This window comes from Pseudoliparis swirei, chromosome 16, assembly GCF_029220125.1.
Source record: "Pseudoliparis swirei isolate HS2019 ecotype Mariana Trench chromosome 16, NWPU_hadal_v1, whole genome shotgun sequence".
Taxonomy (NCBI): Eukaryota; Metazoa; Chordata; class Actinopteri; order Perciformes; family Liparidae; genus Pseudoliparis; species Pseudoliparis swirei.
This window is the reverse complement of record NC_079403.1, coordinates 8,976,036-8,992,438: the sequence shown is the minus strand read 5'-3', so window position 1 is coordinate 8,992,438 and position 16,403 is coordinate 8,976,036. Positions and strand designations below refer to the sequence as shown.

The window sequence follows — 16,403 nt, the reverse complement described above, 5'->3', positions numbered from 1 at the left end:
ACACACCTTGCCAGATTGTTCTTCCTTTTCTATGCCAGACTCTCCAGCACTTGTTTCTAGACGGATTTCCTGTTGCCGACCCTGCCTGTCCCTGGTAGTCCGACTCCCCGTGAACCTACCAGCCCGTCGTCCTGTTGATACTCTGTCCTGTCGCCGACCCGGACTGTCCCTGGTTAACCCGCTAGTCCAACTCCCCGAGAACCTACCAGCCCTTCGTCCTGTTGATACTCTGCCTGCCGTTTCCAGAGTGTGGAATATAAATTCGAAGGATCCCTGGAGTCGAGGGTGCATTTGGGTCTACACACGAGTCGTTACAAGTTAAGGTAAAGGATAACACGGGGTTGTTGAATTTGGAAGAACCAATCCTTTCACGTCAGAAACATGAGGTCCATTAAAGAAAGTAGTGTCCCTACCTGTGAGTTACACAACAGGTCACGCAATGTTCAGAGTGCACTCTAAGCTCCCTCGAGACTGAAACTCACCCAGTAGAAGAACTAGCTTTTGTCTTTCCTAATCCTTAAAACTCTATTCACAACATATTTCTCACATGCTACCTGACAGCTCTCGACCTGAAGTAAAGGTTACAATATCCACATGCTGGCGGTGTTTTGGGCCTCGGGGACACAGCGTCAATCAAAAGAAGTGCGGGGCTGTGTTGTGACAACAAAGAAGCAGTTGCGCAAAAGCAAAATAAAGTGCCACTGATTTCCCATGTTTGATGTCTGGCGAGATCAAAAGCCCACGCAGGAACTTTTCTGACACTTTGGAGAATCGCTCAAGCAACAACATGACAAGTAAATCTCTCCAGGAGCTCCGTACGGAATGTGTCACGAGACTTGAGATTAGCTCTCAAGACGCATACGCCACTGGTGAGCTTGCAGATCTTTTACATCCATCCCAGATCTGGCCACAGGGCCGAGACTGACGCGAGGAATCGTCCTGGCAGGCTAGAGGAGTAATAGTATATAGTTTTAAGTAGTGCGTTGAGCTTGTGTGAGCTCCGCTCTGCTGGCTCTCGCCTCTTAGCTCCTGTTAAACTGGATGTACCGAACGGAGCAAAGGATTCTCGGGAAATACGAACCGATGACAAAGCTAAGATGCCCGACTGTGTTTCCCCTCCCTCCAGTGCTGCTGATTGCAGACTGTTGACTGACACTGATGTGTGGGCTTGTCTGCACGAGACATTATGGTACCAGAACTCTTTAGAGGGAAATAAAATGAATGAAATAGCACAGAATGACAATGATACTAACCTGAGCTATGTGCACTGTGGGCTGGAGAGGATGTCTTCGATGATGTTCTCTCACTACAGCCGGAGAAAGAAATCATAAGAGCAGGATTTTGGTTGCCAAAAAAACTGTATTTGTGGCACTTAAGATTTATAGGTTTGTATTAGTAAGAACCAATGCAATACAACAAAGTATGATGGGAAAAGACTGACAAATCAGAGAGGTTAAAATGATGTTAATGATGTTACCAGTTCAACATAGCATAATGACAAAGAATCCACAGCAATCACACACCTTTCAGATTAACTGACAAGCACACAGGGGGTCCACGGAGAAGATTGAAATGCAAAGAGTTGAAATGCAGCCACATAAACCTTAGATATTGGCCATTTATTTAGAGAGCAAATGACTCCAATATCAGATTCAAAGTCAAGCTTATTTCCCCTTCACCAGATGCTATTTGAGTGTTTGATATGGCCTTTAGGGAGAGGACACTTTATCTTTCCCACGCTGGCTGGATAGGCAGGCTCTTCATTTGAAACTCCATTTCCCTTGACTGTGATTGCTTACCTTAGTAGCTCCGTGGTGCCACTAGTGTTTGGCTCCTTTAAAAGTGCATGCTGAACAAGACCAGTCAAGCTGGCAATCTGTTGCTCCATAGCCTTCATTCGCACTCTGCAGAAACATCAGAAAATTCTACTTTCAACACTGAGGCCTACTGGACATTACAGCTGCCACTCGAGCAAATATGAGCTCAGCATGAAAACGGGAGGGCTGTGACAGAAGAAGCAAATGTTTCCTGACCATCATTCTGGAATTATGCCCCGAGTACATATTGACTCTGGTCAACACATAGTTTCAGAATGACTCCACTTGACTATTTTCACAAAAAGAGTCTGAACGGAATAAACAAGAGCGAAGACTCAAGACAAGAAAAAGTACCCTGAAGTTCAGATGTTCAAGTCACATAAAAAACAAAAACAAAAAAACAAGAGTGTGTCACCACGTGATGGCCATGACCATTTCTGAAGAAAAAAACACACTCATAATAACGCCAAACACCAGAGGGATGAATAACGGACCGTACACTGAATTTGTTTGGTAAACCAAGAGGTTGGAAAAGAGAATAACTTTTGTTTTTAAATGTCATCATTTATCTTGAGAAAATGGTACGGGGCTGGCTGAGGCTACTGGGTGGTTGTAGCTGTACAATAGACAATAGACAGACACACAAGGTATAAGTGAACACAGCAATGCCCAACCTCAGTGTCACACAGCATATTTCACATGAATACATTCTATGACAGCTATCTAGCGCTGAGTGTCTGGACTATGTTTATTTTGAAAGTTAAGTACCGTACTTTAACATTCAAATTCCAACACTCGTTTCCCAGTTTCCCACAGCATTTCTAATGGGAGTTGTGGACTTCCCAGGTGGTCCAGTCTGATCTGTCTGAATGATTGGGCCATTTAAATACTTATTCAACCTGTTCAATGTTTTTGTTGGTTCTCCTAGGTAAGCGCATGGCCTCGGCCACCTCCCCTTTAGTGAAACCACGTTTGCCTGGCAAAGTGGTTAAGCACCCTCTTTTCATTGTTTATGTGCTCTCAAGAGTGGATAAACCTAATCCAGGTACCAACATGCCTGCTGGATTATCCAGACTGAATAGACTCTGCAGAGGGTTTGTTGATAAAACAATAGTCACAGAGTGACAGAAAAATATACAGTAGATTCGTGGCGTCTCCAGATACTATGGTAGCTACACACTCTTTTAATGATCAACACCGTCAGCAAGTTTGAATAGAGTGTGAAAACAATGGTCAGATAAGCAATACTGATTCACAAACCAAAGGCATTATTATGTGCTGTTCCTAATATGCAGTTTATGACGCTCAAGACAGTGATAAAGTTGGTTTTATTATATATCTTGCCTTTAGTGATGGATGATGAAACAGTCAGAGCAAGGGATTGAAAATCAGCAGCTCATGGTTAGGATGAAACTGGGATGCAGAGTTAGTCCATGATCCCATGCAATGTCTTAATCCTAACTTGAACAATCCCCTCAGCCCACTGTCTGTAAAGCCCGATCCCCTGGTGCTTACCGTGTATGATGCTCACCGACGACCGGGATGGGGCCCTGGAGGTCTGGAACTACAGGTGATGCCATGTTGCTTTGGGGCTTGGTCCCTGCCACTTCCTCCTTCCTGAATGACTGGCGCACAGGGGAGCTTCTCTCCATGGGAACACCATGAGGTGGTACGCCATGAGGGGGCCCGCCATGAGGAGACCCGCCGCGGGGAGGCCCGCCATGGGGAGGCCCGCCATGGGGAGGTCCGCCATGGGGAGGCCCGCCATGAGGAGGCCCGCCATAAGGAGATCCGCCGTGAGGAGATCCGCCACGGGGAGGCCCGCCATGGGGAGGCCCGCCATGGGGAGGCCCGCCATGGGGAGGTCCGCCATGGGGAGGCCCGCCATGGGGAGATCCGCCATGGGGAGGCCCGCCATGGGGAGGTCCGCCATGGGGAGGCCCGCCATGGGGAGGCCCGCCATGGGGAGGCCCGCCATGGAGAGGACCGCCATGAGGAGGCCCACCATGGATGTCAATCATCCGTACCTCAGCCATCCGGTGAGGGGATGGGGGAGGAGTCTTGGAGCCCAAAGTAGGCAGCTGGCTGTTTCTGGACTTCTGCCTGTACAGAGAAGGGTGATCCATAGTGTCTGTGGGGCTGGGCCCGCTGTAAGAACTTGTGGAGCGAATGGAGGCCCGGTGAAAGCTCCCCATGCCATGATCTGGACCATCAAGCCCAGGGCTGGGGTTTGGTCCATGGGAACTAGCTATGCTCATTCTTCCCTCTTGGAGCAAGTATGGGTCTGCGTACAACCCCTCACTTCCCCTCGATAGGGTATGGCTTTTAGTGCTCCTGTCCTCATCCGGCTTGACATCCCGTCTCTCCAGGATGGCGCTGGGACAGGGTGAGATGGAGCGGGCCGGAGGGTTGGCACTAGACAGCCGGTCCCTTGGGATAGTGCCGTTGCCAGGTATAGAGGCCTGCCGTGGGCCAAATGGGATTCTGGAGGGGGAAGGGGGCATGGAGTTGGGAGTTGGTGGAAGTGCTCCCTGCATTGGGTGGTGTGAAGGGGGTCCCATGGGCGGCTGTCTCAGAGGGTGCGGGCCACCCTGAACAGCATGTATCATTTCGCCGTGCATCTGCTAAAAAAACAAAAGCATATAGACATCTTTTTTTAACACCAACAAACATAAACTGGTTATCATTTAAAATAATGCATACAAATCCCTCACTGTCAGGGTTTTCAATGAACTGCATAGTTCTGCCCGCTTGAGAGATTCAGCTACTGTTTATTTTATAAATATCCTTTATTTGTGGACTGAAGTGCCCTTGAAACAAAAACATCAATCTAACTCAGTTTACACTGTTGCTTTTCAAAGAAAATAGACTGTCAGCAATTTTTCCAGGAGCAGAAAATAGTTACTCGTAAGACTGCTATCCCCAAGTACACAGTACATCATTTCACTTAAAGTCCTGCATGAAAAGTCTGATGTGATTTTTTTTTTTTCAGCTTTCACAAAATCTGTAATTGATCTCTTGTAGATAAGACTGAGGCTCTCTTAGAAGAGTGTGTGCACCTCCAGGACTAGAAGGCTGTTGGTTAATTTTCAACAAGATCTGTCTCGTTTAGTCTATTTAAACAGTCAGCCAATCTGGGCTGCTATTTTTTTGCTTGACCACCCATGAATGACCCTTGAAGGCCAACATGTAATAAACCCAACCTCATGTAACTAGAGTGGCTTTCCAGGATAAAGGATATATAGAAATATATATATATATATATATACTTTAATGTGTATATATATACAGGACTGTCTCAGAAAATTAGAATATTGTGATGAAGTTCTTTATTTTCTGTAATGCAATTAAAAAAACAAAAATGTCATGCATTCTGGATTCATTACAAATCAACTGAAATATTGCAAGCCTTTTATTCTGATTTATTGCTGATTATGGCTTACAGCTTAAGAAAACTCAAATATCCTATCTCTAAATATTAGAATATCATGAAAAAGTATACTAGTAGGGTATTAAACAAATCACTTGAATTGTCTAATTAACTCGAAACACCTGCAAGGGTTTCCTGAGCCTTGACAAACACTCAGCTGTTATAAATCTTTTTTTTTACTTGGTCTGAGGAAATATTAAAATTTTATGAGATAGGATTTTAGAGTTTTCTTAAGCTGTAAGCCATAATCAGCAATATTAAAAGAATAAAAGGCTTGCAATATTTCAGTTGATTTGTAATGAATCCAGAATGCATGACATTTTTGTTTTTTTAATTGCATTACAGAAAATAAAGAACTTTATCACAATATTCTAATTTTCTGAGACAGTCCTGTATATGTATATGAGCGGTCTGGTTGGAGGTGATGCAACTATTTAAAAAAGGTTAAAGTCTAACAGGTAGCTACAGTTACCTTGGTTCCAAAATAAGTTACATTGTCTTGCTGTTACTAATATATCACATGCATAGACTAGTTTGAGTTACAACTTGTGAATTCATGAAGGAAACAATGGAATTAATAGATCAGCAGTCACATAATCACATGCACTCGTCATGTATCTACCTATAAGGCTATTGTAGGAGGACAAGCAAACATACAAACATGAATTTGATATGTTTTGCATTTTTAAGACATAGGCAACAAATTATCATTCAAGAGTTTCCTTTTGACTATGGAACCAACAGTTAAACATAATTTCTGTCGCATGACAGAACCTCTGTACTTCTGTAATCTCTTCTTTTTTTTGCCAGCGAACTACACTCGTAGGTTACAAACCCTTCCATAATTTAGTTTACAATCATGGGATGATTCCTTCTTTTACAGGATGGTTGGCAACTTGAGTTATTGTACACTTTAGAGAGATACTGTATTGCGTAGACTAGGTTGTATGAATTCATTAAGGAAGTTCCCGAAAAGAACGACACATATATACGGAGTTCCTTTGTTCCAAACACATTACATTTGATAGAAAAGTAAACATTTCCTTGTGCTAGAGAGCACACCTGAAATACACAGTGTAAACAGTGACATAATCTATGAATATGTGTTATGCCTGGTCTGATAACACTGAGCTGAGTCGCGTGTGAGTGTGTGAAATAGGTGTGTGCAAACTGGAAACCAACCACTGTGTATAGTGTACAGTAACAAAGGGCTGAGGCTTGGTTGTGATAACAAAAGGAAGAAAGAAAAGAACCTTCTGGCAGTAAAAGCACACACAGCTCATAAATAAGGCAGCAACAAGTCTGACCAAGCAAAAACTAATACAAGAAGAAATCCAAGAAGCAAAGAGCCTCTGCAGATAATCATCTAAACCCAACTGGCTTTCACTATTAAAGGTCCCACACACATAAAAGGAAAAGTTGCCCTCTTGTGCAGGAATTTCTCTGGAGCCCGAAATAACATCTCTGGCTGCGTTGCCAGTTCCAGAAAAGCTGCAGAAGAACAATTTGGGCCAAAAAGGCATAACTTGTTAATCCCAAGCAGATGTAACACCTTTGGAAGACTACACATCCGTAAAATACACTTACAGTATAACTGAGGTCTGTATTTGTCTGCAAAACATGCGCACATTTGTGCTTTGAGAGAAAAGAGAGGAGTAAATGCTTAAAAAACAAACACGAGGGACCACGTCAGGCAAACGAGAAGTCATGTGAAGTAACATTTGGTTTGAGTTTGAGTCGTGAACTCTCTGTCTGTTTCCACCGAGCTCTTAAGCTTCCAATAACGAGGGCCGCATGGCCGGGAGCTCACAAAGTCCTCTCGATCTCCTGCCTCGCTCGAGATGATTCACAAACTGCTGAGCCTGCAGAAAGTGTGTCAACATTTAAGTAGCTGTCTCTATGGCTGCATGTGCTATGCTGTTGTGTACACGGACGTGTTGACAAGAAGACGGGAGCATCCTGTGAATTTAGATAATAGTGAGTCAAAACATGACAAATCTTCAACTCTAGAACATTAGGTTGTTTGCTCTAGAACAGATTAGAGGTTAGCCAATAACTGAACCTCTGTTTACTAAACATCTCCAGCAATGTGTACATAATATTAATTCTGACAGCCATTATTGACTATTCTATGAATATAAATACACCGCTTATATGATTACAGATTAATATTTCAATAATATTTACTGCTTTTTAATTCGATGAAACGTGATCATAAATATGTTTCAAATGCAAGAAAGTGCCTCTTTATTCTGCCTATTCTGCCTAAAATCTAATTATGAGCTACTATATAGGTCTACATCTTTCTACTCTAAATCAGTTACTGACCGATTAAAAGGTTTAATTCATAACCAGGGACATTTACTTGGCCAGAAAGCTTCAAACAATAACAGAGGTAAATGCAGATGACGTTTGAAATCTGATCTGCAGCCTCAGACAAGAGGGCTCTTAAGAGCCCAACAGATACGAAGTATACCCACCGGCCAAAAAAAGTGTTTGAATAACCACCGGCCAAAAAAAGTGTTTGAATAGGTGGACAGCTCATTCGGTTGCAGTATTGGCTCTTTTGCTTTGAGTGCAAGGGTTTCTGTTTCTTTATTAAAGGGTGTTGCCAAATTCGAGAAAGGCCATTTTAAAAAAAAGGCAAATAAAACAGATGAAAATCTTCAGTCCAAGATTTACAGAAGCCAAGAATAAGAGACAATGCTTTACAACAGGAGAATATGACGTCTGTGTTTGACACGGGGGAAGGCTAGCCGGAGGAGTTAGATTAATGCAACAAATGTCTTCTAACTAATTTCTTCTCGAAGGTCCCGTCCTGGGCCCGTTCATCCACCTGGCCTCCGCACCCCGCAGACACGGCCAAGTTTCGTATCTGTGTCAATTGCTGTTCGGTTAAACAGTGACAGAACTATTGGTGACTACAACCTTCTTCTGCCCGGATTTCACAATGTTTGCACAAGTGACCTTGTGAAGCTGCCTTGCTTCTTTTGCTTAAAGCACTTCAGTTGCTCTTGTTCTACTTTTCAATCCTGAAGAAGGTCCCGTAGTTATTAAATAGGCAATTCTGTAAACAATATATATATATATATATATAGCACAAAAATATATAACAAAAAGAACAATAGCACAAAAGAAGCTGCTCCACACAATTATTGTTCAGTTTTTCTACTGTGGCTAGAAATCTTTCCTTCTTTAAACTGTTTGCACTATTAAATTCCAATTTCACTTTTTCAGTTGTATCTTTTTTTGCCATCTTTTTTCTCAAATGTCTTTGTTCAATTACCCTTGACGGCTCCCTCGCAGAGAAGCACCTCAACTGTCTGCAGCAGAGAGTAAAAATAGTTTCTGCCATCTGAACCAGGACCTCTTAAACATCATCATCTTTGCCTCATCATTCATTTAAAACCAATTCCACTTCACACGTATGTGACACATAATGTACAGGACTGTCTCAGAAAATTAGAATATTGTGATAAAGTTCTTTATTTTCTGTAATGCAATTAAAAAAACAAAAATGTCATGCATTCTGGATTCATTACAAATCAACTGAAATATTGCAAGCCTTTTATTCTTTTAATATTGCTGATTATGGCTTACAGCTTAAGAAAACTCTAGAATCCTATCTCATAAAATTTTAATATTTCCTCAGACCAAGTAAAAAAAGATTTATAACAGCTGAGTGTTTGTCAAGGCTCAGGAAACCCTTGCAGGTGTTTCGAGTTAATTAGACAATTCAAGTGATTTGTTTAATACCCTACTAGTATACTTTTTCATGATATTCTAATATTTAGAGATAGGATATTTGAGTTTTCTTAAGCTGTAAGCCATAATCAGCAATATTAAAAGAATAAAAGGCTTGCAATATTTCAGTTGATTTGTAATGAATCCAGAATGCATGACATTTTTGTTTTTTTAATTGCATTGCAGAAAATAAAGAACTTCATCACAATATTCTAATTTTCTGAGACAGTCCTGTATGTGGACATGGGACTATGGCTAAGGTTAATATAATGTTTGCAGTATCACAACAGCACTTCCCTGCAGCTGGAACTCTGCAGCAGGCAGAGAGGAGCATCGGGTTAGATAAAGGGTCAGAGGTGGATTAGAGAGGCGGATTTGAAGAGGAACATTTGGCGAACGGGTTCTACGGGGCTTTAGTTGTGTTACATCAGCAAGAAAAAAACAGGCAGGAATCGGAACAAGAGTAAGAGATTACAAGCTGGTATTGGGGGACGAATGAACAGGAAAAATATTTGTGAGATTTGAGCTCAATGGCCCCTTAAGCAAGCTGCACCAGAGCGTGCAGGAGAGACCCAATGGCAGGCCCCCGGGAGAACAATATGAGACCCCCTCTCAACAGATTAGGAAGAGGCAGGGGGACATTCCTTCCCTTAACTGCAAACAGGACGTGATAATGAGAAGAATTGGAGGCCGGCCTTACTATTCTATCGGCAACAAGTCGGGTTGTCTCCATGCAGCTGCTCCCGTTAACGAGCATCGTCTTCACTGCTGTGTTTGCACGTGTGTCAGCTAAGTACTCACCCTGGCATCGCCATTGGCCGGTCTTGGTCCGTGGCTGAACGCCTGCGCTGGGTCTTTGTGGTAGACCTTCAGGCAGGAGTGATCTATGATGTTCCTGTAGGGGGAAGAGGTGTCCCGCGGTAAATAGGCAGCCCAGTAATCACCATCCGACAGCGGCCGATCCTCCCACAGCCTGGATCTCAATCTCTGCCTCAACCCCGCCAAGGGCACATATCCCGTCAGAGGCTCTGACAGTCCTCGGTCGTATGACATTTTCTCTAAATCTCTGAAGTCTAAAAAAACACTGAATAAATACTGGGTTGAAACGTGGCTCGACTACATAAACGGTGCGCCGTCTGCTCCTTCTTATGCTGGTCTCACTCTCACTATGGGGTTGCACCCTGGATACCTGTACCAACCTTAAGGAATCACGAGACACTTTATTACAGCCCTGATAAAGACTGAGTCACAGAGTACACACACACACACACACACACACACACACACACACACACTTGGGCGCTCTGGAAAGAAAAGGGCGAAGTTTCTTGTGTCTTTAAGAAGTCTATATTTTTTCTCAAAAAACAACTCCAGCTCGGGCTGTTCACTGTCTCGACACATACAATCTGTTGTATTATTGCGAAGACATGCTGGGGAATATTAAACCAGGAAGACATAAGGAACAAGAGGAATGCACTTCCAGCGCTATGTGTGTTTGTGCGCTTGTAAATGAATGCAATACACAACACACTCCACAATACTTTGGAAACTACATTCTGAAAAGCATAGAAAGACCTTAAAAGGGTTTAAAATCGTTCCCTTTGTAAATGACTCTGTTTGTCAATCTTTTCCCCAGAGGATACGAGGAGCGAGGACAACAGGCAGGAAAGTCATCCAAGTTTACAGAACATCGGAGACATCTTGCCAAAGGGCTTCATTTCCAAATAAAAATGATTCCTACATGGTTTAACCCTTGTGTTGCCTTCGGGTCATTTTGACCCGATTCAATATTTAACCCTCCTGTCGCCTTCGGGTCAATTTGACCCGATTCAATGTTTAATGTCGGTGTTCTTTCGGGAGTCAACAAACAAACATAAAGTACCTCACACTTAAACTTGGAAAACAATATTAATTCTAATAATTTTCTGGAGATTTTAATAGCTGGGGTCATATTGACCTCAAGGGTAAAATATGTTAGTAAATATAAAGGTAACAGGAGGGTTAAACATTGAATCGGGTCATATTGACCCGAAGGCGACAGGAGGGTGTAATATTTAATCGGGTCAAATTGACCCGAAGGCAACACAAGGGTTAACATGTTGGAAAGAGGAAGCAAGAAGCTTTTCCTGGCCAGTGACACTTCCTGTGCAAGGAAAGTCTACAGGAAGTTCACAGAAAGGGGGAAAGGGAAAAGACTTCAGAGGAAGAGTGAAACAATTCTGAACCCTGGATGTCCCAACTTAGACTAACACAACACAATACATGCAGCCAAACAACATATTCTGTCCACGTCTGTCACACACAATCATATCGGCCTTTACCTGACATCAGTGAGCTCGTAGTACATGTTTCTCATGTCGTCTTTGACGTAGACGGCGACGCTGGGCGACTCCAGCATCTTCATGTTGAGCTGCTGTGAGAAGGCGCTCACAAACAGAGCTCTGATAGTGTCGATACTGGTGATCTCATTGGGCATGCAGATCTGTTTGGTCTCATCCCCGTACTGCAGGTACAGCACACCTGCAGACAGAAAGCAGGGGCGCAGGGGGATTAGCCAAGTTGGCCCTTCAGGGCCTCTGACCAAGGCCAGTCCCTCAAATGTATCATCATGAACATAAACATCTCCTAATGAATGTAAACAATGTGAGTCTTGCTATTTTTAGTATTCGCAGCTTGTAAACAGACAGGTGGTCTGGACAGGATTATTACAGTCCGGCCGCAGTCACAGATACCAGGATGTTTTTTTGTTTTTTTCTAGCCTTTGATGTTATGATTGCTGTTGGGATGTAAAAATAACTTTTACGAGCATGACGAAAAATATTTTTGAAGAATATGACCAACCCTGGCTTTAAGCAGCTGAAATTAGAAACGAGTTATAGTCAACCAAAAAATGGTCAAAATCTGTATTTTTACCTCTTTAAGAAATGTTTCACCTTTCCGGATTAATGCAACATAAAACAGCTCAATACACAGCATTACCATAAAGGCGTTGCAGTTTTCCGATGTTATTCCTGACCTGTGAAAACCCAGTCGGCATCATGCCCATGTCACAGAGTCTGCTCATGGCTGCTCAGCCTGGACCAGTGCAGATATTTGGCCAGATTAAAAAGTGCAAAAATCCATTTCCACATTTTTCCACTGGTGTTCCATTAATGCCATCAAACCACTGCACCTAACATAGAAAACCCAATTTCATCCTCTGAATATGTAGCTGGTAAACGTTCCTTTATATTCACCATTCGTGGTTTTGGAAATCTATTTTAAATTGTTATGTTACTTATGAAATGGGCCACAGAATGAATGCTTACCCTCACTTGTTGCCCAAAGGCTATTGAAGCGTTTGAACTGCAAACTCTGTCTTCTTCTTGTGTGGCATATAATGTCCTGATAGATCTCCAGTGGCATGCTGTATATTCCAGACGAATGACTTGATATTTAAAAAGTGAGTTTGGGGTGAAACATAGGGGGCACAAGTCAGGCTGTGTACTCAAGATGTGCATCAAAAAGACCAAAGCCTGTACCTCTGAACCTTGGGTGTGGCTTCTGTTCTGTGCTTTTCAAAAACAGATGTTTTAAAATCGATGGACACGCCCATACTGCACTTGTATAAACAATGGCAGGGAACAGAAGACAACAGGTTTCTATTTCTATTCTCTGATTCATTGCTCGAAACTGCATTGCAAAGATTTCTATTGAAGTCATAAGTAGCAACATTAAAACGTTAATTAACAGAACAAAGTATTATTTCATGAGAGTCATCCAGAATGTCACCTTTCATGATCTGCTGAGACAAAAGTCTTGCCGTGATACCCATAACTCGGTCATTTCACTTTTACATTCGTGCACTACAAATAGTTGGTTTGAAGAAAAAGGGGAATGGTTTTACTTGTAACCCCATAAAAGGAAAGAGCCAGTAAAAGCTACCAGATGTTGGTGAAATATTATACAGGACCCTACATGCTCCACGAGACAGGGTGAGACAGAGAGAGGACAAATCCAGGAAATAAAATTGCTGAGTCTATTATTGCTCTTTCTGGTATGTCTGGGTTTCTGGGTAGTAATAACATAACAAAGTGCCCATTTGCAAAATAACTTCATCCTTCCTCTGAGAGCTGTTATGTTAATAGTCGGCTATTTTTCATCCAGATGTTGGCAATTAAAGCGAATGAGTTTGATGACAAAGCACCATTGATTGAATAGGCATTATGAAGATTGTAATTCTTTAAGTTTCCGTTTTAATTGCCGAAACAATGTTGAATAGCTTGCTTCTAGCACAGAGTCGTGTTACATTCCTGAGCGCCTGGTTTCACTCAGGAGTGGAAGCAAATGGCCAGTGGGTTTCCGGACCAAATGGGCACAGCGCTGCAGACTGTCTGAGCTTTAAATATTTCCCAAATGTATCCAGTGGGACACGACATCTTAAAACTAAGCACAATCCCGAAAAACCTCATTATGTGCCCGTTAATATCATCACAAAGTTCTAAATGCGACCATAAAAGCAGAAAAATGCAATATCAGAACCGCAGGATGAATAAATAATCGACACTTGATGCCACACTCTGGGTGAAATCTGATACTCACAGTAGGGGTTTAAAGGATTTCCTGTTTTCTGTTAAGTCTTGTGATGCTCTGGAAAAAGCCCACGCGACAACTCCTCCCGCACAAGCTGAGTATACTAAGCCCCAAACGTCCGTTGGGACCCACCGAAGTGTGTGTCTGTGTGTGTGTGTGTGTGTGTGTGTATGTGTGTGTGAGAGAGGCTGTGGGAGGAGGGACACTGTATCCCAGTGGTGCCCCTTTTTCTCTCCTCCCCCTTTATCACACCATAACCACCCACTGTCATAACACCAGGTCCTGATGTTTTTCAGAGGGCAAAAGCGAGAGTGGGTGCATGTGTGTGTGTGTGTGTGTGTGTGTGTGTGTGTGTGTATGTGCATGGGTGGTAAAGCATATCTGCTTTTTGTACAAGTTTTGCATCTCTGCTTCACACGCAGAGCGAGAGGCGCGACAGGCGCGAAAAGCGTGGAAAAGTGGCCCCCTATAGTTTCATTCATTTTCACTTTGGTCAAAAGGCGTTTGCCATTCAGACGCTTTTCTATTATCCAGCAGCAGATGCCGAGCTGAGTTGTGAGCTACCTTTGAAGACTATTCTCCCCAAAAAACTACAGACTCTCCACTTTGTTTGGGAACTTCTCAAAACTCTTTCCACCTCTTTCTCCCCCTAATGCAGCAACCTAATTCTGCACAACTCACAGCGTTTCTGTGTTATGGATGCAAATGAAGCCCTATTTGTGTTGATAAGACGACCCATTTCTGTTGCTGTCAATAACACGATGGCATGCTGTGGATGGATTCCCTAATCTTTCACTACAGAGGGAATTAATTATAATTACCACGGAGCCGTGAGTTGAGATGGAGAAAGGGAGGAGGGAGCAGAGGAGAAGATAGATGGAGTGAGAGGCTTAGACTTGGACAAGGTGAAACGGTGAGATCATGGTGTGGTTAGGAGTTATTTAAGAGAGTTCTTGTGCCAAGGTTATGCTTAAAGAAATGCAAAAAGTATCGAGAAAGAATTAGTGTCAGTTCAATTCCCCGTTAATTTATTCACAAAATCCATTTTAGATTGGGCCTTTATTCTCAATAACTTCTAAATAGACCATATATAGACAGTATATATATATATATATATATATATATATAATATGAGAAAATTGTATATAAATATTACTATTACTATTATTATTATATTAAATATAAAAATGTATATACAGGACTGTCTCAGAAAATTAGAATATTGTGATAAAGTTCTTTATTTTCTGTAATGCAATTAAAAAAACAAAAATGTCATGCATTCTGGATTCATTACAAATCAACTGAAATATTGCAAGCCTTTTATTCTTTTAATATTCCTGATTATGGCTTACAGCTTAAGAAAACTCTAAAATCCTATCTCATAAAATTTGAATATTTCCTCAGACCAAGTAAAAAAAAAGATTTATAACAGCAAAACAAAATCAAACATTTGAAAATGTGTTTCCAGGTGTTTCGAGTTAATTAGACGATTCAAGTGATTTGTTTAATACCCTACTAGTATACTTTTTCATGATATTCTAATATTTAGAGATAGGATATTTGAGTTTTCTTAAGCTGTAAGCCATAATCAGCAATATTAAAAGAATAAAAGGCTTGCAATATTTCAGTTGATTTGTAATGAATCCAGAATGCATGACATTTTTGTTTTTTTAATTGCATTACAGAAAATAAAGAACTTTATCACAATATTCTAATTTTCTGAGACAGTCCTGTATATATGTATATATATATTTATATACGATTTTCTCTGTGGCAGTTTGGGGAAACAGAATAAAAAGACAGTTGAACCAAAAGAAGCAAAGCCTAACTCAGGTACGTCTTCTCAACAGAAAGGCCTTATCGTAAACATACCTAGCGAGCGGTCTTTTGTCTGGTTGGTCGATCGCACCACGGGGAGGCTAGCACGGATCCGGCTGCCGCGGGTGAAGGCTGTAGGTGAGTCGGCCTCAGACATGGCGTCCAGCGAATCCAGGGAAGCCAGGGATAGGTGGTCGACCTGGTCGCCGGCGCTGGAATGCGGGCCGTGCTTTGGGCTTCTGCTCTGGAGGGGGAGGCACATGGAAACATGACACGGCAAGGGTTAGACCAGGGACACACAGTACACACACACACACACACACACACACACACACAATGATACAGTACATGCATGAGCGTCTCATTCTTGACGACCAAGCGCTCTCATCATCTAATAAGTGTTAAACATACTCCTTAAGATATGATGCATTTGGACGGTGGGGATAAAGATGCTGTTAAGGTGATGTGTGACTCCGGCACAACTAAATATACCAAACGACTGCAGTCACGCAAAAAGGCAGAGAGGTGTTAATACTGGATGCCGCTGATGCACGCTCACACACCTAACGCTGCTCATTGCTGTCGCGCATCACAGCAACTAAACGTCACCTCCGATCATGCTGCAGGAGTCTCAGCTTTTAGATTTTAATTTGCACCTGCCTGAGCCAGCCCAGGGTCGAAAGCTAACAATCGATGACGAACAGTTCAAACCCGGCATGATGGCAAAAGAGATCAACAAGAAACCTGCAGTGTGGGTACATTTTGTTTATACCACTGATTAAGGATCAAGAATTGTGTCATCGAAGACTTGAGGATCCCTTGTAATCTGATCTACATCGAGCCACAGCGACAATAAGACAATGTGTGACCAGATACGACAGTGCCTGTAAGGTGATCTGTTCCACAGGGACGAGGTGGGACCAGAGAGGTCAGCGAACACTGGGCTCTTTATGATACGCTCTTCTTCCCCCGGCAGTGCGATGCTGTCGAGCTCAATGCAGCCGGAGACACAAAGCCGGGTC

General features: G+C 42.5%; 1 protein-coding gene across 16 annotated transcripts in view; it reads right to left on the bottom strand.

Annotated features, from left to right (window-relative positions):
• si:ch211-285f17.1 (sickle tail protein homolog) overlaps positions 1-16,403 on the bottom strand; it is a 114,436-nt gene that overhangs the window by 19,376 nt on the left and 78,657 nt on the right. For 10 of the 16 annotated variants that reach the window (XM_056433501.1, XM_056433500.1, XM_056433495.1 and 7 more), the window contains 6 exons: positions 15,436-15,625; positions 11,313-11,511; positions 9,793-9,886; positions 3,333-4,441; positions 1,800-1,904; positions 1,254-1,306 (listed from right to left, as the gene is read on the bottom strand). In XM_056433501.1, the coding sequence (XP_056289476.1) occupies positions 1,254-1,306; positions 1,800-1,904; positions 3,333-4,441; positions 9,793-9,886; positions 11,313-11,511; positions 15,436-15,625 (1,750 nt within the window). Of the gene's footprint in view, positions 1-1,253; positions 1,307-1,799; positions 1,905-3,332; positions 4,442-9,792; positions 9,887-11,312; positions 11,512-12,299; positions 12,412-13,572; positions 13,637-15,435; positions 15,626-16,403 lie in introns of those variants that run through there. The other 6 variants (XM_056433497.1, XM_056433511.1, XM_056433503.1 and 3 more) reach the window with 5 other exon arrangements.